This window comes from Panicum hallii, chromosome 3 (genome assembly GCF_002211085.1).
Source record: "Panicum hallii strain FIL2 chromosome 3, PHallii_v3.1, whole genome shotgun sequence".
NCBI lineage: Eukaryota > Viridiplantae > Streptophyta > Magnoliopsida > Poales > Poaceae > Panicum > Panicum hallii.
In genome coordinates, this window is record NC_038044.1 from 3,887,135 (window position 1) to 3,912,017 (window position 24,883).

At 47.7% G+C, this 24,883-nt stretch overlaps 5 protein-coding genes, 1 long non-coding RNA gene and 2 other non-coding genes across 12 annotated transcripts; 3 read left to right on the forward strand and 5 right to left on the reverse strand.

Annotated features, from left to right (window-relative positions):
* The first annotated feature begins 1,687 nt into the window (after nt 1-1,687).
* Nucleotides 1,688-2,780, forward strand: LOC112886851 (glutathione S-transferase T3-like). Its single transcript, XM_025952862.1, has 2 exons — nt 1,688-2,011; nt 2,104-2,780. The coding sequence occupies exons 1-2, from the start codon at nt 1,688-1,690 to the stop codon at nt 2,635-2,637; spliced, it is 858 nt and encodes a 285-aa protein (XP_025808647.1). The 3' UTR covers nt 2,638-2,780.
* A 1,086-nt stretch (nt 2,781-3,866) lies between these two features.
* LOC112887371 (2-alkenal reductase (NADP(+)-dependent)-like) lies at nt 3,867-5,580 on the forward strand. Of its 2 annotated transcripts, none has more exons than XM_025953520.1 (4): nt 3,867-4,270; nt 4,376-4,590; nt 4,707-4,956; nt 5,079-5,580. In XM_025953520.1, the coding sequence occupies exons 1-4, from the start codon at nt 3,996-3,998 to the stop codon at nt 5,455-5,457; spliced, it is 1,119 nt and encodes a 372-aa protein (XP_025809305.1). In that variant the 5' UTR covers nt 3,867-3,995; the 3' UTR covers nt 5,458-5,580. The 2 variants fall into 2 exon arrangements, with proteins under 2 accessions (XP_025809305.1, XP_025809304.1); XM_025953519.1 differs by having other exon boundaries at nt 3,876-4,259; nt 4,413-4,590.
* Nucleotides 5,581-5,591: 11 nt separating this feature from the next.
* On the reverse strand, nt 5,592-6,580 carry LOC112887372. Of its 2 annotated transcripts, none has more exons than XR_003227555.1 (2): nt 6,017-6,580; nt 5,592-5,917 (listed from the first exon to the last, which is right to left on the reverse strand). It is a non-coding gene; the product is annotated as an uncharacterized LOC112887372 (long non-coding RNA). The 2 variants fall into 2 exon arrangements; XR_003227556.1 differs by having other exon boundaries at nt 5,592-5,942.
* Nucleotides 6,581-10,233: 3,653 nt separating this feature from the next.
* LOC112887242 (2-alkenal reductase (NADP(+)-dependent)-like) lies at nt 10,234-12,790 on the forward strand. Its single transcript, XM_025953369.1, has 5 exons — nt 10,234-10,705; nt 11,222-11,399; nt 11,659-11,825; nt 11,970-12,052; nt 12,151-12,790. The coding sequence occupies exons 1-5, from the start codon at nt 10,466-10,468 to the stop codon at nt 12,527-12,529; spliced, it is 1,047 nt and encodes a 348-aa protein (XP_025809154.1). The 5' UTR covers nt 10,234-10,465; the 3' UTR covers nt 12,530-12,790.
* Nucleotides 12,791-13,415: 625 nt separating this feature from the next.
* LOC112888252 lies at nt 13,416-13,541 on the reverse strand. Its single transcript, XR_003227789.1, has one exon. It is a non-coding gene; the product is annotated as a small nucleolar RNA snoR86 (small nucleolar RNA).
* An 82-nt stretch (nt 13,542-13,623) lies between these two features.
* Nucleotides 13,624-13,744, reverse strand: LOC112888251. Its single transcript, XR_003227788.1, has one exon. It is a non-coding gene; the product is annotated as a small nucleolar RNA snoR86 (small nucleolar RNA).
* Nucleotides 13,745-17,965: 4,221 nt separating this feature from the next.
* Nucleotides 17,966-18,673, reverse strand: LOC112886933 (probable calcium-binding protein CML28). Its single transcript, XM_025952974.1, has one exon. It carries the CDS (start codon nt 18,606-18,608, stop codon nt 18,099-18,101), a length of 510 nt encoding a protein of 169 aa, XP_025808759.1. The 5' UTR covers nt 18,609-18,673; the 3' UTR covers nt 17,966-18,098.
* A 320-nt stretch (nt 18,674-18,993) lies between these two features.
* On the reverse strand, nt 18,994-24,235 carry LOC112886932. Of its 3 annotated transcripts, none has more exons than XM_025952972.1 (16): nt 23,796-24,235; nt 23,532-23,606; nt 23,284-23,412; nt 23,118-23,191; nt 22,732-22,825; nt 22,435-22,477; nt 22,103-22,165; nt 21,458-21,687; nt 21,072-21,192; nt 20,896-20,996; nt 20,666-20,779; nt 20,283-20,453; nt 20,061-20,204; nt 19,849-19,994; nt 19,626-19,723; nt 18,994-19,371 (listed from the first exon to the last, which is right to left on the reverse strand). In XM_025952972.1, exons 1-16 carry the CDS (start codon nt 24,113-24,115, stop codon nt 19,363-19,365), a joined length of 1,932 nt encoding a protein of 643 aa, XP_025808757.1. In that variant the 5' UTR covers nt 24,116-24,235; the 3' UTR covers nt 18,994-19,362. The 3 variants fall into 3 exon arrangements, with proteins under 3 accessions (XP_025808757.1, XP_025808758.1, XP_025808756.1); XM_025952973.1 differs by having other exon boundaries at nt 19,019-19,368; XM_025952971.1 differs by having other exon boundaries at nt 19,067-19,723.
* Nucleotides 24,236-24,883: the final 648 nt, after the last annotated feature.

Here is a 24,883-nt window from a genome sequence, read left to right on the forward strand (position 1 = left end):
CCGTCTGCCTCCTCCCCCCACCGACGAAACCAGCGCGCTTCAGTAGCACGCGGCGGCGGCGGCGGCGACGAGGACTACCGATCTGGCGACTCCCGAAGCGAGGAACGGGAGGGGAGGCAGATCCGCCCCCGGTGAACCCAGCAGGAGGCAGCGCCGGGAAGGACACGCGGAGAGAGGTGCCAAGGCCGGTGAACCCAGCAGGAGGCGGCGCCGGGAAGGAGACGCGCAGAGAGGTGCCAAGGCGAAGGCAGCTCGAGCGGAGAACGTTGGGGACGACGCTGTCAGCCCGGATCCGCCGTCACCACCAAGTGCATCTTCCTCTTCCGCTCGCCCGCGCCGGTGAGTCGGCCCTAAATCTCCTCGTAGCTTTGGTTAGGGTTTGGATCTTTCGTTAGGTTACGGTTTGGTTGGGTTCGTTCGGTTGTTCGCCCCAAAATCTCGTGATATCCTCGTTTGTTTCGAGCCGTTCGGTTACAGATTAGGGACAATACACACTGATTATTTTGTTAGAGCGGTTTAATCGGGTCTGCTGTTGTTCATGGGATGGGGGAATGGTGGATGCGTGGCAGTATATATGATGCTAATGCAGTCCGATATTAAGCAATTATTAGAATTCAACATGACGCAAATGATAATCTGTCAACATTAATGTTAAGAGTATACAGTAAGGATATGATTGTGGTCAATGTAGCTCAGTGGAATGTTTCTGTCCTGTGGTAAGTTGGTCCATCCCCCCATGCTTCCACCCCCAACCCAGTGTATAAACGAATGAAAAGTATGCTCCTTTTTTCATATCTCTTATCAACTAGGTTTTTGCTTAACATTCGTGCGTGAATTCCTTCTGTTCTAAAAATCATGTTCAGATGTGTATATGTGCTCCTTTTAACATTCTGTTCTAAACAAATGAGTATATGTGCATGTCCAGATGTGCTAGCAATTGCAGTCGGGCTGCTTCTGTATTTGGTCCCTCATGAGTGCTGGTAGACTTGAAAATAATTTCTGTTTTCTGGTCTGGTGATGTTGCACCCTAATTCTTGGACCAGAATGATCACACTGTTTTTTTGTTTCCCATTCATGTTGTGACACTAAACTATTATTTTGCTCACATGTCTCAAATGAGAAATGAGATCATCATTTTTCCTATACAAAAACTGAAGGATACCAACAAAGCTGTTTAGCTAGTGTTTAAGTGAGCTAAATGATAGGTGGTCTTGATTTTAAAATGAGTAGGTTCCTGTTTTTATGTGTAAACTTTTCGGTGCTTTCTATATTCTACAATGGTGCCCTGTAGTTTCCGCAATTCGTTGTACCCACCATGTCTATTTTATTAGGCGTTTATTTGGTATCATAGCTCTGTAACAGCATGTATTTCTTTCTGTAACCATATGTTGTAGGCAATGTAGGTACCCAAGAACCCCAGTCAAGCGGATGGCCGATCCAAGGAATAACCTTCCACCCCACTCGAGCCAGGGCACTGCGAAGCCCCCAAATTATGGCTCCTTGGATCCAAGTGCTATGGCCGACCCTCAATTTGTTGCTTTTCTACAAGCTACCTATGCTGCCCAAGTTGCCCAAGCTGCCCAACCTGCATATTTTTCAGCGCCCGCGTATATAGACCTTGAGTCGTCCCCAGCTTCATGGCCACCACGCGCTGCCAGCCTTGCCACTTTGCATTGGCTTCCCCGCCATGCCACCTACTCCAAACTTTGACAACAGCCCTACCCAAGTGAAAAGTCGAACCAGCAACTTCACAATTGCTGAGGACAAAGCTATATGTTCTGCCTTCATAAATGTGTCCAAAGATCCCATTGTCGGTGTCAATCAGAGTAGTGAAGCTTACTGGGACCGTGTGCACAAGTTCCTATATTCAAACACCCCAGTAGAGAGACAGAGGCCGCCACCGTCCATCCGGAAGCGCTGGGGAACTATCCAAAAAGATACTGCAAGGTTTTGTGGCTACAAAGCCGAACAAGACAGGAAAAATCAATCCGGCAAGATGGAAGAAGATAGGGTGAGTACCATAGTATTAGTAAACTACATATATTTTGATCATGCTGCTTTGGTACAGATGGTGTCTCATATAGCTGTTTCCTGTTGTTACAGATTGAAGATGCCAAGAAGCAGTACCATGCCCTTGTTGGGAAGCCATTCGCATTCATGCATTGCTGGGAATCACTTCGTGGCCAAAGGAAGTGGCTGGACCTTGTGGGGGCGAAAGGAAAAGACGCGGACAACAATGGTGAAGAGTCAACGCCTGATCTTGTAGACCTTGGCTTCCCTGAAGAAGATGCAAATGACAGTCGTCCAATTGGCCGAGATTCTGCGAAGAAGAGAAGGAGCAGTGAGCTGCAGTCATCTTCCACAGCTTCCGCTTACGTGGAAGTCCTTCAAAAAATGACAGACCACAAAGGAAAACAAATTGTGGCGGAGGTGGAGTGGGCTACTGCTTTCAACGATCGCGAAGATCGGAAGCTCACTTTGGAAGAGAAGAAAAGGGAAGATGGGATCATGAAAATGGATCTATCTGCGCTCGATCCATATCAGCGGAGGTACTTTCGTCGGGAGATCAAGGCGATCCTTGCAAGGACAGGTGCTGACGACGATGAGCAGGAAATGGACGACGACTTTGGCGCTTGAAGCCACGGACCTTCTGCTGCCTACTTCGTCCACAATGGTTGTTTCAATTTTATGTAGTCTTGTACTGTATGACCTAATAAAAGGTGTTGCCGCGAGTAGAGAAACATCGTTTTTTATGTATTGTACACTGTCCGAAACTTTTACCTGAGCTTGTTTGTATTGTTTAGGAAAAACTTTCGTAATGGTTGTTGTGTACCAATAAATGTTGTTAATGTGTCTATGTCTGGACGAACCGCCCAGTATCCACAAGATGGTCCGAGTCCGCAAAAATGTCATCCAATATCAGCACTTGCTTTGTCCTATGTACTGTATCAAATCGCAGGCAGAAACACACACCGAAAGCGCATTTGATAATTTCCTAAGCATGTCGTATCATAATAACCAAAACTTCCTCAACTAGGCAGAGTCTTTACGATGCATTATCTGGTCCACTTTCTTTTCATTGGAACCCCAAGATTAGCACCTCAACTGTTACAAAATTTCTTCGACTCTATTTTGATTTATCTCCAAAATAATTGTAAATTCCCCACTACTTCTCCTTGTAGTTGTGCCAATTATACAGTTTCAAATATGAAGCTAGAGGCAAGCCCCGTTAACCACCAAAATGTTGATCCCACAAAGGTAGAGTGAAAACATTATCCACGTTACACCTCACTATGATCTGTTACTTATTAAAATGACTAAACCACCTATGTATAACTCCTGCTTCCCCCGCGCGCCGCCCCTTCTCCTGCTCCCCCCACGCCCTCGCCCCTGCTCGGCTGCTGCACCCGCGCGCCGCCGCCCGCTGCTCCTGCTCCCCCCGCGTGCCGCCGCCCGCTGCTCCTGCTCCCCCGCGCGCCGCCGTACGCTGCTCCCCCTCCTTTCAACTGCACGACCGCGTCGCATGGGAAACGAAAGAGGATGGGGAAATTTCCCACAGGCCGCGCCAATGTCACATGGCCGCCAGCGCGCGCCCGCCCGCGCTGAACTGGTATTTTTCTCCACGCGTTGCTCCGCCTGCTGGGCCGTCGCCTCGGAGGCCCATTTCAAAAAATCTGGCATGCTCCTTCCGTTGCTCCAGCCGCTGGCGTCGGTCTGACCAGGTGAGAGGACACCATACCTGCAACCCACTGCTGCTTGTACTGTTTCCTGCCAACTCATTCTTATTTCACATCAATAAAAGAACAAAGCTGCCTACCCACTGCTGCTTGTACTGTTTCCTGCCAACTCATTCTTATTTCAGATCAATAAAAGAAACAAAGCTGCCTACCACGCATACAGCGCTTCGTGAAAGAGAAAGATCGAGCAGAGCAGAGAGCAACATTTTTGTAAGAAAAAACAGAGAGCAGAGAGGAGTGGGAAGAGCAAGCTAAGCAATGGCGTCGTCCGCAGCTGCGGTGGTAGCTGAGGCGGAGGGGGAGGAGGTGACCAACAGGCAGGTGATCCTGAAGCGCTACGTGACCGGGTGCCCCACGGTGGACGACATGGAGGTGGTCGCCGGCGCCGTGCGCCTGGCCGTGCCGCCGGGGTCGGCGGCCGTCCTGGTCAAGAACCTGTACCTCTCGTGCGACCCCTTCATGCGCACCCGCATGACGAGGCACTCCGAGCCCGGCTTCGTCCCCGACTACGTCCCTGGCAAGGTTTTTGTTATGTCCTAACATCACACACCAGTATTGTGCTAACATGGTCAATGCAACTTAAGTTTTTTCTTCCCTGAATTTTTTGCTTTCGTTGGCAGTTTTACTGTCTGAAGTAGCGTTTCTATTTCTACATGCTATGTAACTGTGTGTCAGGTTCTCGATACTTGTAATGTGAGCAAGGTTGTGCTATCTGGCCACCCGGATTTCAAGCCCGGCGATCTTTTGTGGGGTGTGACCGGGTGGGAAGAGTACAGCCTGATCCCCAACCCAATGTTCTGTCACAGGATCAATCACCACGAATTTCCACTGTCCTATTACACCGGCGTTCTTGGTGAGTTCAACACGTTGTTAGCCAGTTGTTTCAAAGCAAGTACTGATGCTCAAATTCCTAAAATTCACTGAAAAAACCTTCTTCTTTTTTGCAATTGTAAAACCCCGTGAATTCAGGTGTGCCGGGCCTTACTGCATATGCTGGACTTTTTGAAGTGGGCAAGGCCAGGAAAGGTGAGTATGTCTTCGTCTCAGCGGCTGCAGGCGCCGTCGGTCAGATCGTTGGGCAGCTTGCTAAGCTCACAGGCTGCTACGTTGTCGGCAGCGCCGGCTCTGATCACAAGGTCAATCTGTTGAAAACAAAGTTTGGCTTCGACGACGCTTTCAATTACAAGAAGGAGCTGGACCTCAACGCTGCCTTGAAGAGGTTGCGACGAACGAACGAACGACAGTTTTTTTCTCTCTTTCTTCATCAGTTCCTTTTTGTATGCATGCTCATGATGGATCATACTGTATATATGAAACTCCGATCCTTCGATCATCGTGCAGGTGCTTCCCTCATGGCATCGACGTCTACTTCGAGAACGTGGGCGGCGCGATGCTGGACGCCGTCCTGCGCAACATGCGCCCCCGCGGCCGGATCGCCGTGTGCGGGCAGGTCTCGCAGTACAACCTGGAGCGGCCGGACGGCGTCGACCTCTTCCAGCTCGTCGGCAAGCACATCTGCATGGAGGGCTTCCTGGTGTCCGAGTACGCCGGCGAGTACTACCGCCGGTTCGAGGAGGAGATGGCGCGGTACCTCAAGGAAGGGAAGGTCGTCTACGTGGAGGAAGTCGCCGAGGGGATCGAGGCGGCGCCGGCAGCACTCGTGGGGCTCTTCGCCGGCCGCAACGTCGGCAAGCAGGTGGTCGCCGTCGCAAGGGAGTAATTGAGATCTCAGACGTTGCGCGCCGTACCATGCTATGAGCATCGACAGATGGCTTCCCATTTTACCAAACATTATGTTATGCATTGCTCAAATAAAGATACGTTCGGCACTTGTTCTGGAGAAGATTTGTGCACTGTTCAGCTTCAACGCTGTCTTCTCCCATTCAGCATTTTTTTTCTTTTTTACAAAATGAAGACCTTAGAATCTTGTTGTCTCACTCGACCAAAAAAAGAAAATCAGGTTCTAGCTGGCACCCGGATTTCAGGGTAGGCGATCTCGTGTGGGGAAGAACCGGATGGGAGGAACTCACCTGCATCCCTAATCCAGAGTCCCTTTCAAAGATCAAACACTCAGAAATGCCTCTGTCTTGCTATACAGGTGTTCTTGGTGAGTTGATTTTCAGCTCTCGCTCTTGCGCATCGCCAGCAGAATGTCATCTTTAATCCTTCAGAAGCTTCTCCTATGATCCAAATAAACTCTATCATCTGTTTCCCGGGAAAACAACGAACCCCATTTAAAATCCTCAAGTGTAACAGAATGCAAAGTTGTTTTTTCTTACCTGTATGCTACAACCACAACCATCATTCAGCTATCCCCGGCCTTACTGCTTACGTAGGACTTTATGATGTGGCCAAGGCTAAGAAAGGAGACTGTGTCTTCATTTCAGCGGCAGCAGGCGCCGTTGGTCAAATTGTCGAGCAGCTTGCTAAGCTCACTGGCTGCTATGTTGTTGGAAGTGCTGGTTCTGATGAGGTCATCTGCAGAAAACCAGCAAACAATTTATATAGATAATGTACTGTTATCTACTGCAACATAATGAATTGGATGGCTTTTGTTACCAATGAAAGAGCTAGCAAAATTGCAACCAAATCACATAACCTAACTTTGACGTGCAGAGGGAGAATTAGAAAGAGGGTGAGCCTAGCATGGTGGAAGAGAATCACTCGCTTAACCAGAATGCTTGCCATCATCCACCTTCCATCCATCATAAGGACACTCCCTGATGAACCAGATAGTACAGATAGGCAAGTCATTCTTGGCTAAGGGAGATAGGCTCTTCATCACCATGTAAGGCCTCCCTCCCTCATCAACACTTGTTTGCCAGTGCCATATGCCCGTAGCTTTGTTGGTTTGACATTCAGGCAAGCAGGAGCCAGGTATTTATAATGTTGGGCATCACAGAGGAGAGATCAGGTAATGCTGGGCTGCCCTGTTGTGATTTGCATCACATAGCACTGACCTTTCCCTCCGTATCGAATATATTCTTTGGCTACCAGTCTTTTCAAGAAATTCTGAATGGATAAGTACATATATAACTAGGAAGTTTATTTGTAATATGTCAATGCACACTAGCTACGTGATTGCAAATCGCATGCCTATTCTGACATTTTTCAGAAAATGTTTGGACTTTCAGATGATCTTTTGAGACAAGCATACACATTACACATTTTGTATGACCGTTATCCTTGTATTACTCACAATAGGTAGTTCTCTGGACTCTCTCTTAGAGTACTTAAAAGCATTGAACATTAGAAAATTTTAGAGTACTTGTGCAAAAAGTGTTAATTATCTCTTGAAACTCCAAGGAAACCAGGTTCTATGCACGGGCAATCTCTGAAATGGATATCTGCCACCTCAGAGTACAAAATTACTATATGAACTTGCAGCTTGATAGAAATCGCACTCATGTACCCGAACCTAATTTCTCCTTTCGTTAAAATGAAATATTCTTTTTTGACAAGTGGACCCCTGTAAGATTTGCATATATACCCCGTTTTCCCTTTTTGTTCGTTCCAGAGGACATCGTTTTCAAATGGGATAGATGCTATCCACCACGGAATAATTGCCAAAGCAAGGAGCTATAACTAAACTCATGGAAGATAGGTTTGACATTAAGATCCCTACACATAGAGATGCCATGATGAAAAAGAGTCAAAGTATCAAAGATCCTATTCTAAACGATATCGCATCCATGAATAGCAGAATGTCAATTATACACCGCGGCAAACTTGTCAAAGCAAGAATCCAGTATTGCTGCCATGCCCCAATTGTCTCTGTATGCCTGCAGGTGGCCAAGTTTCTAGTGGAAGAATTAGTTCCTTTGAATGGACCTGTAAATAACCTTCGCAGCTTCCACCCGCTGCATCTATCTTGATTCGGCACATTGTAAATAGGCAGCAGGCCTGCATGTCAACCTATGCATATGGTTCACTGGAACACATCTTTTTGGGTCATTACTGATGACCTCCATCTTTGAGTTTCTTTTGTTTGTAGTTCATGAAGCAATATGATTTAATTTAGGTTTCGCAAAAGCTTTGTCACCATGAAAAAATAACTTGCTAAGGCAATCGCATGTTTTTTTTTTTCAGTTTGCAGACGGTTATACCTTTGAACAGGGTTTTTCCTTTGGAAAAAGTTGCCCACGAAGCTTCATTTTTTATTTTCTAATGTATACATAAGGGAGAAATAGTAATTTAGATTTACAAAGATCAAAAGAAAACCAAAAGATGGATTAGGAACCAGGATTCCTTGGAGAGTTGTGTTATTTTTTTATCTAGATCGTGTTATCTACTGAGGCATAAGAAGGTAGACTTATCTTATCAGTTCATGCAAGAATCTGAGAGAAGAGAAGGGTGCGGACATGTCTGAGTTGCCTCGGCCTCCTCGCTGGCCGCCGCGCCTCCCTTGCCGCGAGCTCGATCGATCGTCGCCCGTCGGCATCCCATTGTCCGATCTGCTGTCAGACTGTCACCGTAACCGAATGGAAGTGCTGCTTTGTTTCCCGACGCCTCTAGCAGCCGTGCATAGACCGCGGTGGCGTTGGTCACGCACGGTCGCCCCCCTGCAGCCGCCGTGAATAGCAGCCATCCCTGCCGACGGCCGACGGCGGCGAGCGCCGGAGCGGCCAGGGCGGTCGCTAAGTCAAGCAAACGGTCGCACGCCAGGCTACGGGCCTCGGCGAGGTAATGGGCTCAGAAAACTGGGCCTTCACTCGGCGCGGCCCAAACCATCGCTCCCACAGCAGCCCGCGAGATCCGATGCCAGCCGCACAGATGCGATCCTACGGCTAAAAATCGCTCCAGCCCGGACGGTAAATGGAATACCGTCCAGGCCGGACGGTGAACGAAACGCCGTCCACCCCTGGTTGGGCCGGGCGGGCGGGCGGGGACGCCGGCGCGCGCGGCCGCGACGGCACGACGGCGGCGCCCGGCCGGCGCCAGCTTGCTTCTCCGCTCACGGATAGCATGCGCATTGCTGCGCGCGCTTCTTCGCGGTAGGGATCGGACGTTGGGTGCTGCCCAGCGCTAGTTTCTTGCCTACCTTGCCAGCGCGCGCTGCGTCGCCATGGCGAGGCGAGAAGGCCGCGGGATCGCGCCGCCAACGATCGCCCGCGTCCTGTCCGGACGCCGCCTTGTACCCAGCCTCTGCTGAACGGCCAGCTCCGTGATGCTTCTCTGCAAGCTGCATAGCGACGCGAGCGCGCTCCTCTGCGACTGCCGGGAAAGGATTACATTACCGGCGATGCAGCATTTATCAGTGAGTTCCGGTAACAATAATCGGTTGAAAATTGGTGAAAAATCGTCAAAACCGATCGGTAAAGAGATCTAAATTCAAAAAAATAAAAATCAACAATTTTTCATCGATAATCGATGCAAACTGAACGATTTATCGCTTCGCCTACTGAAAATATATTTTGGCAGTGGAAAAAAATAAAGATTTGATAGCATTTAATTTTTTAGGTTATGTATTATATTATATTAGATAAATTACACATACATGCACAATTTTGCATATAGAATTGCCTAAGAAATAAACATAGTTACATATTTTGCCCATAAAATTGCATAAAGCACATGAATTTGCACATGTATACAAACCACGAAAAAGCATAGTTTATATAAACAAATGAGTGCATAGTCCATACAAAATTCATAGTTCACAAAAATAAAAAAGTGCATAGTTCATACAAACCTCATAGTGCATAGAAATAAGAGTACGTAGTCTATATAAGTCACGTACAAACTAGCAAGCACATAGTCCATACATAAAGTCATTCGGCATATTAATTTATCTCCCTCGCTCCCAGCTGCAGCATCATCGATAATCGCCGCATATATATTGATTATCGACCTTAATGGCACGAAAATCGGCCTTAATCGCACGGGTTAGTGGATGGTAACGGGTAGTTAGATAAAAATATTTTTTTCCTAAGCAAACAATTGTTGCTTTCAACATGTGACAACGTTCTGGAATAAAGAGAAGGTCTAATTTTTTATAAAAATAAGTTCTCTACTTTTTATGAATTTTTTTAAATTTTTGAATTTTCTATTGAAATCCAGCGAAATTCGAGTCGGTTTACGTTTTCAGCTAGCATCGGTAACGATAAATTTCACCGATAATCGCGATTATCGAGCGGTTTTGTATTCCGTGCTGCCGGGACGCGCGGCGGCTCACCGGCGAGGCAAGCGACCCACGGCCGAAGCAGAGGGAGTGCTGGTTCTGATGAGAAGGTCCGTATGGAAACCAATTTTATTCAGCTAACAGTTTATCTAGATCATGAGGTGTGCAACAAACGGCCCTTATCCGTTCACCAGAGAGATTTCTTCTTTTGAGCTGTGGAGCAAAAGAAATTGAATAAGATCATGTGGGCATACATATACAGGTTGAAGATTTCAGTCTTGTATCGTTGCATGGATGCCTCCCTTCAGATCCGAGGAGGGCATTGTCTTGCGTGACCTACACACTCTTTCTTGCCAAATCTGCAGGGCCTGCCACTGCACGGCCACACCTCCCCACCCGGCAAGGTGACGCTGTCATCACCAACCACCGCCAGGCGTTGGCGACCGGCCTCGAGCGCCCTAGAAACATCTGTCCCCACAGCCTCCACGTCCATGGGCCCGCCACACAACAGTCAGAACACGGCAGGCCCAAACCGCATCCCAAGACATCCGCGCTAGTTACCCTTACCACAAGGCGAGCCTGCTGGTGAGTCGAGAGCGGCGGCGCGATGGCAGCGGCGGCGGGAGAGGAGGTGGCGAACAAGAGGGTGGTCCTGAAGCGCTACGTGACGGGGTTCCCGTCGGAGGACGACATGGAGGTGGTCACGGCGACGGCGAGCCTGGCCGTGCCGCCGGGGTCGACGGCCATGGTGGTCAAGAACCTCTACGTCTCCTGCGACCCCTACATGCGCGGCCGCATGACCAAGCACGAACGGCCCAGCTACGTCCCGGACTTCGTCCTCGGGGAGGTAACAATCAAACCGTGACACGCGATGTTAATAAAGAAAAGACTGAAACTTTTGTTGCTTCCTATCGCTAGCTGGTCATAAACTACTCCCGTAGGTCGTGTTGTGTTCCCTGTTGAGGCGTCAAGCAAGACTCTGTGGCAACTGACAACACACGCAGAGATGATGCTTCGTACGATTTTTACAGGAATTTTATATTAGAGGATTTGGACTATCTTGGTTGAATTACTAGGAATTTTGGCGAGTTTGGAAGCTTGTGTTCAGATTCCCAGATGTTCTGACTGGGTTCAAGCACTTACTCTTCAAATTGAAGCTTGCAATCTATGCGCTGAACTGCTAATTATATTGGGAATAAAGATAAAGATTTGTTACTGTTCGTCTGATTCTAAAATGCAATTGGGAGTCTTGTGTGCTCTGTTGAACCTCTGCACTGGAGATGGGTCCACTTTCTTCCTGTACCTTTTCTTTTTCAGCTGGAGACCTTACAATCCTGTGGTATCTTTTCGTACAAATTTGCAGGTTTTGGTTAATTTTGGCGTCAGCAGGGTGATAGCATCTGGGCACCCGGATTTCAAGGTTGGCGATCTTGTGTGGGGGATGACAGGATGGGAGGAGTACACTCTCGTCCCTAAACCGGAGTCGTTTTTCAAGATCCATCACCCTGAGTTCCCTCTGTCCTACTACGCAGGTGTTCTTGGTGAGTTGTATGCCAATCAAACGTTACACCTTGAATACCTTCCTCCAACATTAAACAAAATCATTCCTTATTCCTTTTTGTTTGTTCCATTTATCTAACCAGCAAATCAGATTTTTTTTTCATTCGAGTGATTGTTCACTGACCTTTTACTGAATCCAAATATGTTACAGTGTTACCCTGGAAAGAAGCCTATCTCAGATCCTTTATTCTCGCACATTTTAAGGCTGCTTTCTAACAACGCTACAACCCAACTACTCAGGCATGCCCGGCCTTACTGCTTGGGCTGGATTTTTCGATGTCGGCAAGCCTAAGAAAGGCGATTACGTTTTTGTCTCGGCTGCATCAGGTGCCGTTGGTCAGCTTGTTGGGCAGCTTGCTAAGCTCACGGGCTGTTATGTGGTTGGCAGTGCTGGTTCTGATGAGAAGGTTTGTGAAATTTTATTTTCCTGTCTTTTGGTAACGATTTGCTCTCTTGCTTCATTTGTATCACGTCAGTAATCATAGGTAGCACAACATTGCCATTATAGTAGTACAGTATCATCAACTGAATGATTATCTGGTCTTCTTCAGGTTAACCTGCTGAAAACCAGGTTTGGCTTCGACGAAGCATTCAACTACAAGAAAGAGCAGGACCTTGATGCCACCTTGAGGAGGTCCGTGAGCTCTTCCTATCCATTGTACACTTCAGCATCAAGAGCGCGCACTGATTTGACATCCTCATTCCTGTGGTACCATTGCTCTGCCTCTGCAGGTACTTCCCTGAGGGCATCGACATCTACTTCGAGAACGTGGGTGGCCCGACGCTAGAGGCCGTGCTGTCCAACATGCGCAACCACGGGCGGATCCCCGTGTGCGGCATGATCTCGCAGTACAACCTTGAGCAGCCGGAGGGCGTGCACAACCTCTTCCAGATCGTCGCCAAGCGCCTGCGCATGGAGGGATTCGTGGTCTTGGACTACTTCAGCGAGTACTACAAGTTCGAGGAGGAGATGGCAGGGTACCTCAAGGAGGGGAAGATCACCTACGTCGAGGACATTGCTGAAGGGCTGGAGAGGGCGCCGGCGGCGCTGATTGGGCTCTACTCCGGGCGCAACGTCGGCAAGCAACTGGTTGCCGTCGCGCGGGAGTGAGCGCTGGGCATCCGTGTGACAGTGAGGACACTAGCACAGAATGTCTACCTTCTGAATAATGCCTGAACTTTCAGAGTTCGGTGTGCAGGGAACTGATGGCTTGTGGTGCTTGTAGTCACAGATGCTTATATGTGAAAAAAGTTTCAGTTTTTCTGTTGTCAGTCAGTCTCATAGATTCATAGTATACTGTTTTTTGTAGAAGATGAAACATTGGTTTCTGTAATTGAAAATTATTCAGATGCATGGCCAAGTCATTGTGAATTTTACAGACCGTGATTGGTACCTCAAGGAGGGGAAGATCAAAAAAAGATTGGTTCTACCCAACATTAGCACGGAAATTAGCTATCATTTGATCGGTGGGGGTGGATGGATACGATCTTGTAACTTTCCTTTGCTCGTAACAACCTGACCACCTGGGTTTGTTCATCTAAGATCACTTAAAATTTGCAATCCCATAAATCACCGCCTGCTCATGTGCCTGTGGGCCCGCCGACCTGCGTTGCTTGCCGTGGTACTCATGGATGGGTTGAAAGAATATTTTAGGGACTTTCGAAGATTCTATTAGAATCATGTTTATCACAATTTGAAGTAAATCATCCCTGAAATTTGTCTGCTATCTATGGTGGGTAGTCATCTTATTTAAAACCCTGTAATCTGTTCATTATCCATTCATCCGTTCAATGTCCCTTCACCTGTCCATTGTCCATTCACATTTGTCTCCCAGGACAAATACTCATCTATTGCCTGTATGACTTTATTCACATTTGATTCCCAGTACAAACTAAAGATTCGCTGATGTTTAATTCTGAGTTTTCTCAAGATTCACCTAACTCCAAACAGTTATAAAAATGAATCAAAAGCTTCAGATTGAGTGAGAAAAGAAAAAAATGTAGCAGCTTGTTCGAGGCCGTCACAAAACAGAGTAATCTACGCGGCACGGAGAACTGCATGTTCGAGTTCGTTGTCGCCAACCTTCAATGCAAAGATCGCCACTAATCTGGCCCCTTTGCTCTGCAAATTGGCCAACTATCTATTTTCTTCCTTTCGTAACAAAAAAAAAGAGAAACCAGTGTTGGATTGCGAGGCAAAAAAAAGATGTAGCAGCTTGTTCGAGGCCGTCACAAAACAGAGGCAAATCTGCGCGGCACGGAGAACTGGAGTTCGTTGTCGCCAACCTTCAATGCAAAGATCGCCACTTTTCTGGCCCCTTTGCTCTGCAAATTGGCTTCTTTGTGCCCAATCTTTCAATCCAAAACTGAACCAAATCACCAAATCCAAAACAAAGCCTCAGGAAAAAAAAAGCCCCAACAAACACGAACGCATCTACCCCATCGGATCTCCCGCAGAAAGAACGACACCAAACCAGAGCAGACCATGAACCGAATCAGGCAGACCGGCCACAGGGGATCAAAACGAGGTGAACGGAAGCATCTGATGGCGGCGCACACGAGAGTTAAGAAGGGGATTGTGGGAGAAGGGTCACGATGGCTCGTTTATATAGTGGGGGTTAGCCGGCCGGGGAGGCGGCGGCGAAACCCTAGCATCCGCGCGCGAGGTTGGGCCACGATCGGGCCTTGTGAAAACCAGGCCCGCTCGGTCGTCTGCCTGGGCCTCTATTGGGCTTCGCTGCAGGACGGGGAGCAAGAAGAACGCAGCCCACGGCCATTTTGGGACGGAAACCATCCTTTCTTCGTCTCGGAATTCATTATTCATGGGAGCATCTCTTTGCAAAAACAGCTGCTTATTTGTTCTTCTGAAACAACGTTGCAAAATCGGCTTCCGGCCTACATAGTTTTGCAAGTCGACATGGTATATTAAACTTAATTTTTTACCATTAGATTTTTATACTGGCTTGCGCCTTTTCTTTTCAGTTTTGCAACGATTATGAACGGAACAGGTTCAAGCAAACTCCTCAGGCCTGCAGCACAGAGATACCTGTTCCTGAAGGATAATCAGATAACAACTAAAATGCAGGATCATAGATTACTGAAGAAACTGCAGTCTACAGACAGATTGGACAGAGTATGGATCATTTCACATTTGGCATTCTAGAACGCGGCGAGGTTTCTTCCCACGGCACCAAAAGGTTGATCAAATACAGCACAATAGATAGATATAGGTACTTCAAAAGTCTGATCCCAAATTTTTGCCATTCTTCAGCACCACCGAGCAGAACAGCATTCAGGTACATGCGACATGAGGCCACCGATGTCGCAGGTGAGCTTCTCCTCCTGGATCACCTCACCGGTGTCTCCATCCACCTCGGTGCGGATGTCCAGCTTCACGTAAGGCCTGCATCAAACAAGAAATGCACATACACCACATCACTGTCCAATGTCCACAATTCCACAAGTAGCAACCACGGTACTAGAACAGTCGAACAGAGAGAGGGTGAGTTCTTTGTAACCGTGCAATGTCTGCGATGCTGCTCGGCGTCAGGTTGGGGAGGATTCCCCGGAGCATCTTCATCATCTGCGCGTGAAAGAACTTCATCTCGCAGCAGGACATGTCGTTGCGCTCGCCGTTGGACGTGAACTCGATCGTGCCCTCGGAGACGCGGCCCGGGTTGCCGACGTCGACGCGCACGCGCTGCGCGAACTGCTCGCGCCAGCGCAGGCGCCGCAGCGCCGGCGCGCGCACGGCGAAGCACCTGTAGTCCACGGCCCAGCGGGTCGAGCAGCTGACCGCGAGCTCCTCAAGCTCCGGCGCGTCGACGGCGACGTCGCCGAACGGCGCGTTCTCGCGGCCGGCCGAGCCGACGTCGATGTCCTCCATGGCGAGCAGCTTGAGCCGCGGGAGGCGCACGACCACGGCGCGGCGCTCGACGCGGCAGCTCTCGATGCGCAGGCGCTCCAGCAGCGGGCACCACTCGCCCGGCACGAGCGGCACGGCGACGGTGACGCCGGACAGCATCAGCGAGCGCAGGGAGCGGAGGCGCGGCGCGTCCTTGAGCACCGCTTGGGAGAGGGAGAGCACGTTGAGGAGCTCGGCGCCGGTGCCGTCGATCACCGGCACGCGGTGGTCGCCCCCGCGGAGGTTGAGCTCGCCGGCCATGAACGGCTCCTACATGACTCACTTGTCCAGCCGGCGGAAGAAGGCGTCCAGGAGCTCGCCGGTGGTGAGGGCGCAGGAGCGGGCGAGGGTGAGAAAATTGCTCCAAACATCGCGATTCGTAGTTTTACCATTTCTAACATTGACTTTGAAAAACGGACCTCCAAACATATGACACTTAATTTCCTTGCCATTAGATGTATTTTCTCTCTTTTCTAATACTTCTTCCTATATTTGGCATATGTTTGGACCATTTTACCCTTCTCCAGCGTGGCCGCTGCTCGCCGCATACATGCGGCTCGACTTGGGGCGGCAGCAGCACCAAGAGCAGTTCCCAGCACCGCTCAGGCTCTGATGGGCGCTGTTCATGCTGCTCTCCGTCGTTGCCGTCGGCGTCCACACGGCGGCATGCCTCGACGGGTTCCCTGTGTCCGGCCGGTCATGGGCGCTCGATGCCGTCTCTGTTATTGCAGCAGTGGTTCTACTCTCAGCCGGATTCCTCGGAATGAGGGATGGACACGGCCATGCTTCCGAGGAGCCTCTGCTGATCAGCGCGCACGAGGCGGCCGATGAGAACAGCGGCAGCGCCGCGGACACGTCCATGTCCTTGCTCACTGGCGCCGGCTTTCTTAGCGTGCTCACCTTCTCGTGGATGGCTCCCCTGCTCGCCATGGGCCACACGAAGACCCTCGTCGTGGACGATGTCCCGAGGCTCGAACCCAACGACAATGTTGCTGGCCTGCTCCCACAGTTCAAGGCCAACCTCGAGGAGCTCACCAACGACGGCGATAGCTCCGGCCGGAAGTTCGTCATGGTGTTCAAGCTCACCAAAGCCCTATTGCGCACCGTGCGGTGGCACGTCACGGTGACCGCATTCTACGCACTGGCCTACAACATCGCCACCTACGTCGGCCCGTAACTCAGATACTCCCTGGTGCAGTACCGCAACGGCGACAAGAGGTACGCGAGCCAAGGGCAGCTCCTTGTCCTCACCTTCATCGCCGCCAAGGTGTTCGAGTGTCCGTCACAGCGGCACTAGTTCTTCCGCCTGCAGCAGGCCGGGATACGCGCACGCTCGGCACTTGTCACCATCGTGTACCAGAAGAGCCTTGCGCTTTCCAGCTAGTCGAGGCGGAGCCAAACATGGAGATGATTAACCCTCACTTGGGAAAAAATAGAAAGGTAAAATGGTCCAAATATATGTCAAATACAAGGAGAAATACTAGAAAAGAGAGAAAATACATCTAATGGCAAGAAAATCAAGTGTCACATGTTTGGAGATCTATTTTTACGAAGTTGATGTTAAAAATAGCAAAACTGCAAAGTGCGATGATCGGAGTCCCAAATATTCAATTTTCTTGGCGGAGATGCGGATCTTGCGCGGTTGGACTCGCTCCATGAGGGTGTCGGCGTGCGTCCTCATGTCGCGGTCGCCGGAGCAGTAGGTCAGGTCGAGCATCTCCACTGGGCGGCTCCTCCTCTCGTCCCCGAGCGCGACGCGGAGGCCGTAGATGGCGGGGTCGTAGATGGTGCAGCCGTCGACCATGAGCAGGTCGCGCAGGTCGATGTTGACGACGGGAGTGGCGATGTGGAGGCGGAGGCGGCGCTTTGACGACGGGAGTGGCGATGTGGAGGCGGAGGCGGCGCCAGGCGCGGCACGCGGCGTAGAGCTGGATGACGTCCCAGTAGGGGAGCAAGGCGAGGATGCGCTCGCGGACGTCGGGAGGCAGCGCGGCGAAGCGGGCGGCGGCGCTGCGGCGCTTGCCCCTGTTCCCCTTCTTGCCGCTGCTCCGGCGGCGGCCCCTCCATCTTGCCTTGCACCTTCTTTCTTCCTCCGGTGGTCTGCGAGACGCGGGATGGGTGGAAATGGAGTGTGAATTGTTGTGGCCAGACCTTTGGGAGCTGAGATTCTCTTGGGAATGGGGATGGTGGCGGCATCCACTCGCATTTGGAAGATGCGCGCTGCTGTTCAAAAGTTCAAAGTTTGAAATCCAAACAGTACTCCCGCCATTTCACCTGCCTCCCGTATCGAGCAGAACAATTTTTCGCTAACCGTGGCTGTACAAAAAATAACGAAAGGGGCCGTTTTGAGACACAGATTCCATTTCAAAAATGCAGACACCCCCGTTCCTCCAAAATGTGGTGTGATGCGATGGAATTTGAAGTTCATATGAATATAAGGAGAGGATAAACTACGCATAATTCTGCTCATAATGTCACACTTACTAACTCTATGGAACTCCAAATGGATCCATAAACAGAGTAGAAAGATAAGAGGCAAAAATCAAACGTTTGAGCCAATTACCAAACGAACATTTCAGGTTTACCACTACAGATGACTTTGTTTCTACATATACAAATAAATTAAACAACACTTTTGTCCAAGGAAAATAATCCAACAAAAACCAATAGAAGCATGAATGAATTAGCCAAATAATCCAACACGTGCGATCAGATTGCCACATTACCACGCCGCAGGAACGAATATCTAAAACGAAGTCATCCTCCTCCCCTCCGATCATCTACCTAGCGCGGCGAACCCGCCGCCGCGCATCATCTGCTTGAACTCCGTGAAGTCGACGCGCCCGTCGCCGTCGGCGTCCACCTTGCTGATCATCTTGCGGCAGTCCTCGGCCGTGCGGCCCTGCTTGAGGCCGAGGCTGGCCAGCACGGAGCGCAGCTCCTCGACGGTGATGTAGCCGTCGCTGTTCTGGTCGAAGACGTTGAACGCCTCCCGCATGTCCTCCTCCTCGTCGCGCTTGTCGCCGTCGGCGCCCTGGCCCTCGCCGACGATGGAGCGGTACAGCATGCCGAACTCCTCCACGTCCACGCAGCCGTCGCCGTTGGCGTCGATCTTGCCCATGACGGCGTCGAGCTCGTCGTCGGGGATGTAGATGCCCAGGTTCCGGAGCGACTCGCCCAGCTCCTTCTTGGTGATCTGCCCGTCGCCGTTCTTGTCGAACATCTGGAACACCTTCCTCAGCTCCGACGAGTCCATGCTGCTGCTCGTGGCCCTGTCTTCTTGCATAGTACTCCTGTGCTCCAAGGATCGATCACCTTGCCTTGCTTGATTTCTTGATACTCTGGGGATCGGATTGATCAGCTCCGCGGATTGATTTCTTGCATATATGTGCGATTCCTGGAAAATGGGGATCGGCCGGTAAACGCTTTTGTTCGCCGGAGAAGAAAATGTTGTGTGGTGTGGAGCAATTGGCGGTGTCTATCTTTGTCATGCATTGAACTGCTTGGTAATTGCCGTTTTTGTATGTTTCGGTAGATGCTCGAAGAAAACCAACAAAGCCTTTTTTTAGATAGTTCCACCTCCTATTTTAGACTTACCTGTCTAGAATTCTATAAATAGTTCATAAACACCGAATAACATACTTGGATACAATGTTTTTTCATCGATAATCTCATTTCCTACACTGAAGACAATCGTACATTTGACCGTCTTCAATATTGAATACAATAATAAGTGAAAGCCTCTTATCCCAAGCAAGATGGAGTATGCTGCTTCAATATCCTATATTACAAAAAAAGAAGAAGGAAAAATCCGCTACCTTTTGAGTAACCAAAATAGACAAGCAACCGTAGATACATCTCAAAGAAGGGTTCAGATTGGACTGTAGATAGGGTATACCAAAATCTTAATATGATTAATCCTATTTAGAAGAACACTATAGAGGATTGATCGTTATTAATCACCTAAACCTGAACATTCTTCAAGAAGCATACATCCCACACCACCATTGCATTTTCCTCATCTGCCTTAGACAAATCAGTTACTCCTCCTGTTCCAGAATACATCACGTTCAAAACATCAACATTGCTACAAGGTCAAACTTTTACTATCAATTTCTTTGAAAGAAAACAACAAATCACGACCACATGTAGTCTATGCCCAGATGACACAACAAACTTATCATTAACAGCATGAGTCTGAAGAGACAAAAAGCAGCATTACACAGTTACTAATATTATACTAGTCACGGGCTCACGGGTCATCATCGTATGGAGCACAAGTGCCCAAGTTCGATGGTAATACCAGGATTGGCTTTCCATGCTTCTTGAATTCAAGGAACGCAGGAAAAATAGTGTCTGACAAATGAAAGTTGCCAGTCAGATCCACGCGCTCCAAATTACCTGAAACAAAGTAAAGCTCGGTTAGTTATCAACCAGTCTCGATTGTCCGGTGCCTACACAAATTTGCCTTGAATGTAGTTAAGCAACAAATAATAATTTTAGTAAACTATTTATTTTCTTATTACATGTCCTCTGCTTCAAGGCGTTACAAATGACCTCCAATGATTCAGGCGGTAAAATGTTGGCTGCTGCATTGACTGAGACAAGGTTTGGTGCTTGCAATATTAATCTGGAAACAAAATATGCTGCTCTGATCCCACCACGATTCTTACTGCAATATATAGATGGAGCCAGTTAGGAAGCTGACAATATATTGAATGGCAGGGTTTGTTGCTACCTGATGTTGATATGGGAAAGAGCAACTTCCAGTGGCAATGCTTCCTCAAGTTTTTGGAAACCTATTGTTCCCAGGTCAATATCTTCAACATTTAGATCCCTTACATGTGAACCCAAGAATTTGGCCAACGCAGCTGCCACAGAACTGCAAGTGCATTCCGATCAATACATTAACATAAGTGAAAACAACATGATAAAATGCATGAAAACAAATACTACTCACCTCCCTAAAGGATTGTCTGCTATCGATAACACATCAAGTGGTTGCTTAACGGATGTGAGGCACTCAAGAAGCTTACTGACACCAATACTGGACAAGTCACAATTCTCCACATTTAATCTCAAAAGTGGATTTTCCTTTTCAATTGCCCATGAAATAAAAGGGATCAACGATCTGCAATTTTATGTGCAGCTGTTGAGTGCTTCAGTAACTCAGCCAAAAACAGTTTAAATGAGGCAACAAGTTATCACAAATATTCAGAATGACTGTGCATGTACAATTGATGATATCTAGAGGAAACTGAAGACACGCATGAAAACACAATTCTACTTTCTGTACTGATTACATCAGTGTGCAGATGGGTATTCTGTTATGTCAGACAGTACCTGATACCTTCATCCATGATTGGATTGCAACTGATATCTAAATCCCTTAAGTTTGGCAATTTTATTAGGATTTTGTGAAGATCTACAACATCATCCTGTTGCAAATTATTATTCCTGGAATGATAAGAATCAAGAAATAGGAAAAACACAATTAGGCCATCAGAAATTCTGAAAAGAACCAGCAACAGAAGTCTTTTGAACAGCCGGTTATGGTAAGGACAAAGAAATACCTCAGGTTAAGAATGGACAGGGAACTCAAAGAAATATCTGATTTTAGTGCTAATGAGGAGCTTGTAGAACTTCTGTTCATCTTTGAAAGCCAGCCTGGCATCTACAAGAAACAATCAATTTAACGGGTAGAAAAGATGTAAAAGGATTAAAAGAGAAGGTTTTCCTGTCAACCCACATTATTTTCTGATATCTCAAGAGTTTGTAAACCACAAGACGACTCAAGGAGAGTGTGAATAATCATTTGAGCATATGATGACTGCAGTTTACTATCATGGAGTGACAGCAAGTGCAACGACCTGAACATTCATAAGAATTTAACAGTGTTTAAATGTTTCACATTGCAATGAACTGCATTTAAGTATCCATACAACAAATGCATATAAGTTGCAATGATGACTTAGCTCAGAAACACATAAGTGGTCAATACCCCATGGTTAATACTAATGGGAAGCTGCCATAGAACAATAAAGAACTAAAAATATGGTTCATATTCTTTTGTCAATCCCTAATATCTATTAAAAATAAAATCAGTTAAGCATATAAATGGCATGCAGTGCTTACTTGGCAGATGATAGAAAATTTAACAGACCAGCAGAGATGGTCAGAGGCCTGGTTTCACAAATACGGGATGATATAATACGTAATTGTTTGATTCCATGGCTTTGAGATCCCTTTTGCAAAACAGCCACGCAAATTTTATCCATGACAGCAGGATAAAGCTGGCAGTGGATGAATTCAAGAGATAGCAGTGTCTCTGCATGGCAGCTCAGAAGCATACATACACCATTAACCTGTCAATGAAAATTCAGAAGAAAAAACCCCTGGAGCCATTAATATCTTACTGCCATATCACTAAAAAGAACCATAAAAAACATTGGACAATTAGACATCATAGAGAAAATGATAATATCGACATAATTTAATTACTAACAATATCTGCAGCTTGTTTCAGCTTTTGATATGTAATTCTCATTTGGAATGCTTATTCACCTAGCCTTAATAGTCTCACAAATTCAAACAGCACATGCAAAAATAAACTGGGAAACTATTCTGTTTTTTAGAGTTGAAGAGAACATGATAAAATAAAGTGTTGAGCATTTCTTTATGCTTTCACTGTATTTCAGAGAAGGGTTCTGATGCCATACATTTTTGTTCCAGATGGTATGTTATTCAACAGCAAATGTATTATCTCAGGCATAAGATTACCTCAGGCTCTGCTATTATTCTTATGAACATTAATCTTTCCAGCTTGCAATGCTGAAGCAAGTCCTAAGAGACAAAGCATTCCCAGCAGTCAGAGTACAACCGTCAGAATATCATAAAAAGGATTCATCATATTTCAATAGATATGCAATGATCTGGATGATAAATGTATTCTGGAACCATGTACAAAGAAAGTTGCATCAATGATGTAGATACCCCCCATTTGAAAAACAACATGGATGCATACACAACAGCTACATAAAAGAAAATAGAGTGCAGAGTCAAGGAGCTCTAAGCTTCTATATACTATACAGCATCAGCAGTTAAGTACTTACATAAGTTTCTGCAGTGCAAAGAACGCCTTGCAGTCTCAAGCACCTGGAAATAAGGAGAAAACTCGATATTAAAGAACTACAAGTGACTAACACAGCAGGTGCGATTAGACCCGTTTTTATATCAACACTGTAGGACATATAACATTGCATATCCAAATTATTATAGATATTAATAAGTCCTCAATATTGTGTCTTAATGAATTGAAGATTCATAATTGGCAAGTGCTGCAAGAAAAAATAAAAATTATGGAGCTAAAAATGAAATGAATATGAACAATAATTGTCGTATGCTGGCACCTTGCATAGCAACCAAAACTGCTTAATTGATATGTTAATCTTGAATGCTGTTGAGAAATGTCCTCGCAACGGTAGATGGAATTCATGATTTTAGCTGGTAAATCAGGAAAAAAATAGAAATGTCATTGCAGCAGTGGATGGTTATCACAGTTTTAGGTAAAGATATTTTCAAATAATTAAAGTCAGTCCTGCTAATCTAAACAACAAAAACAGCAAAGTCACTTCAACAGGAAATAGGTACCACACTGTTAGATAAAAATATTTTTCATATGGTTCAGGTTTGTTTCTAAAACTAAACTACATGGCAGATAACAATTAATCAGTTAACCAAGAAGTAACAAACGACATTATGACATACATGTCAGGAAGGAATAGTGGATACTAACCTGATATACTCAACTCACCAATACCCCCACAAAAAGAAGGAAGCAAGGCACTCTCTGCAGCTTCATCCAGGCACCTGTAAAAGGTAACAAAACAAAAGCTCATATGCGATGTAGGGATTAAAGAATTTCATTCAGAAAACCCAATCACAAGTCATCGTAAACATACTCTTGTAAATGCTTTTCCCAGTACTGTTGCTGCCAATCCACAGTGACCACACTATCATGCCCAGGCTTAACACCAAGGGTCCAGCGAAGTTTGAACAACGACTGCCAAGCTGTGTTGAAATCTTCGCACCTAAAATCACCATCATATGCGTCAGATATTGGAACCAAACACTGATGATTCTCGTTGGCAGTCCAATACGGAAGTATTGACCAAAATGCTTTTTTTTCTTGCATAAATGCCTGTAAAACCTTGAACGTTTTGTCCCACGTCTGTGGCCATCTTGTCCTCCAAGTCCAGCAGTAGCATCAGCAGAAGAGCAGCACCTGGAATACGCGCAATTACAAGCATAATTATCATCTCTCCCTCTACGAAGGTTCACGATTTTGTCAGAGAAAACACCAGATGACACTGCAGATGTAGAATGGGAATAAGAAAGGATTCGAGCTTAGGAATGGGGCCTTCTGGTTGCTGCGTACTACTAATTGGGACAGAAAGGGAGATAAGCAGGGTACCGGGCATGGGCAGCGTGATGGAGCGACTCGAGCGCAGCGGGAGGGAGCCGGGACGCCAGCCGGTGCAGAAGCTCCCAGGGAAGCGCCTCCGCCACCTGCTCCGGGCCCAGGTTGTCGTCGTCCACCTCCCCTTCGCCTTCTTCTGCGCAACCGCCGGGACCCCCGCCGCCGCACCCTCCTGGCCATCCAGTTCGGTCCGCGCCCACGCCTGCGCTGTCGCGGGTGAGACGGGCGGCGGCCGCGTCCAGGCACAGCGAAAGCAAGCTTGGTGCCGGAGCCCCCACCGCCAACCCCGACTCCTTAGTTCCGAGCTCCTCCATGCCCGTCCACTACGCCCTTCCGACTTCCAGCGAGCCACCCCTGTGCGGCGCGTCGGCGCGGCTGTGCTCCCTCCGCCGCCGCCACCCCGTCGGTTGGATAGAATTTTCGACTCGGAGAGGGCGACGGTGAATCGGCAGTGAGGCCTTGTTTGGGCTTGGTGGGCCTCATTTCCGAGAGGGGGCTTGGTGGGCCTAGACAGGCCGAAAGCCAGGCTAATTGGTGATTGAGTTGGGCCAACGATACACTCAACAATATTTGTGCCTGGCCAAACGGACTCTGGGACTTTGATCTGTCTTATTTGAGGGGGCTTGGTGGGCCTAGACAGGCCTCTATGTCAGCTTGGTGACTTTCTCAAGACTGCATGCAGATTGCCACACTGTCCAGCTGCCACCATGGCCTTCACTTTAAAATTTTGCCCCACCACCCAAAAAAAAAACCGTAAACTCTGCAAACCAAAGTTTTAACTATTGATGTAGCCAAAGAGACAACAATGCAAAAATCACACTACTTCTACATCTCATACATTGAGGTAGTATAAATAAATGAAAACAACTATTCATGCTGTGGACTCATTAAAATTTCCTGTTGAAGTTTTTCTTGTCAACAAAGAAATGTTGGAAACAATTAAATTTCAAAACGGAACCAGCTAGAATGCACACGGGATCACACAGCAGGAAGCAGTGGAAGAATCCTAAAAATGGCAAAACGGGAACGAAGGACCCGGGGGAAAAGTGGGGCTGCCTCCCTGTCAAAACCATCGACCACGA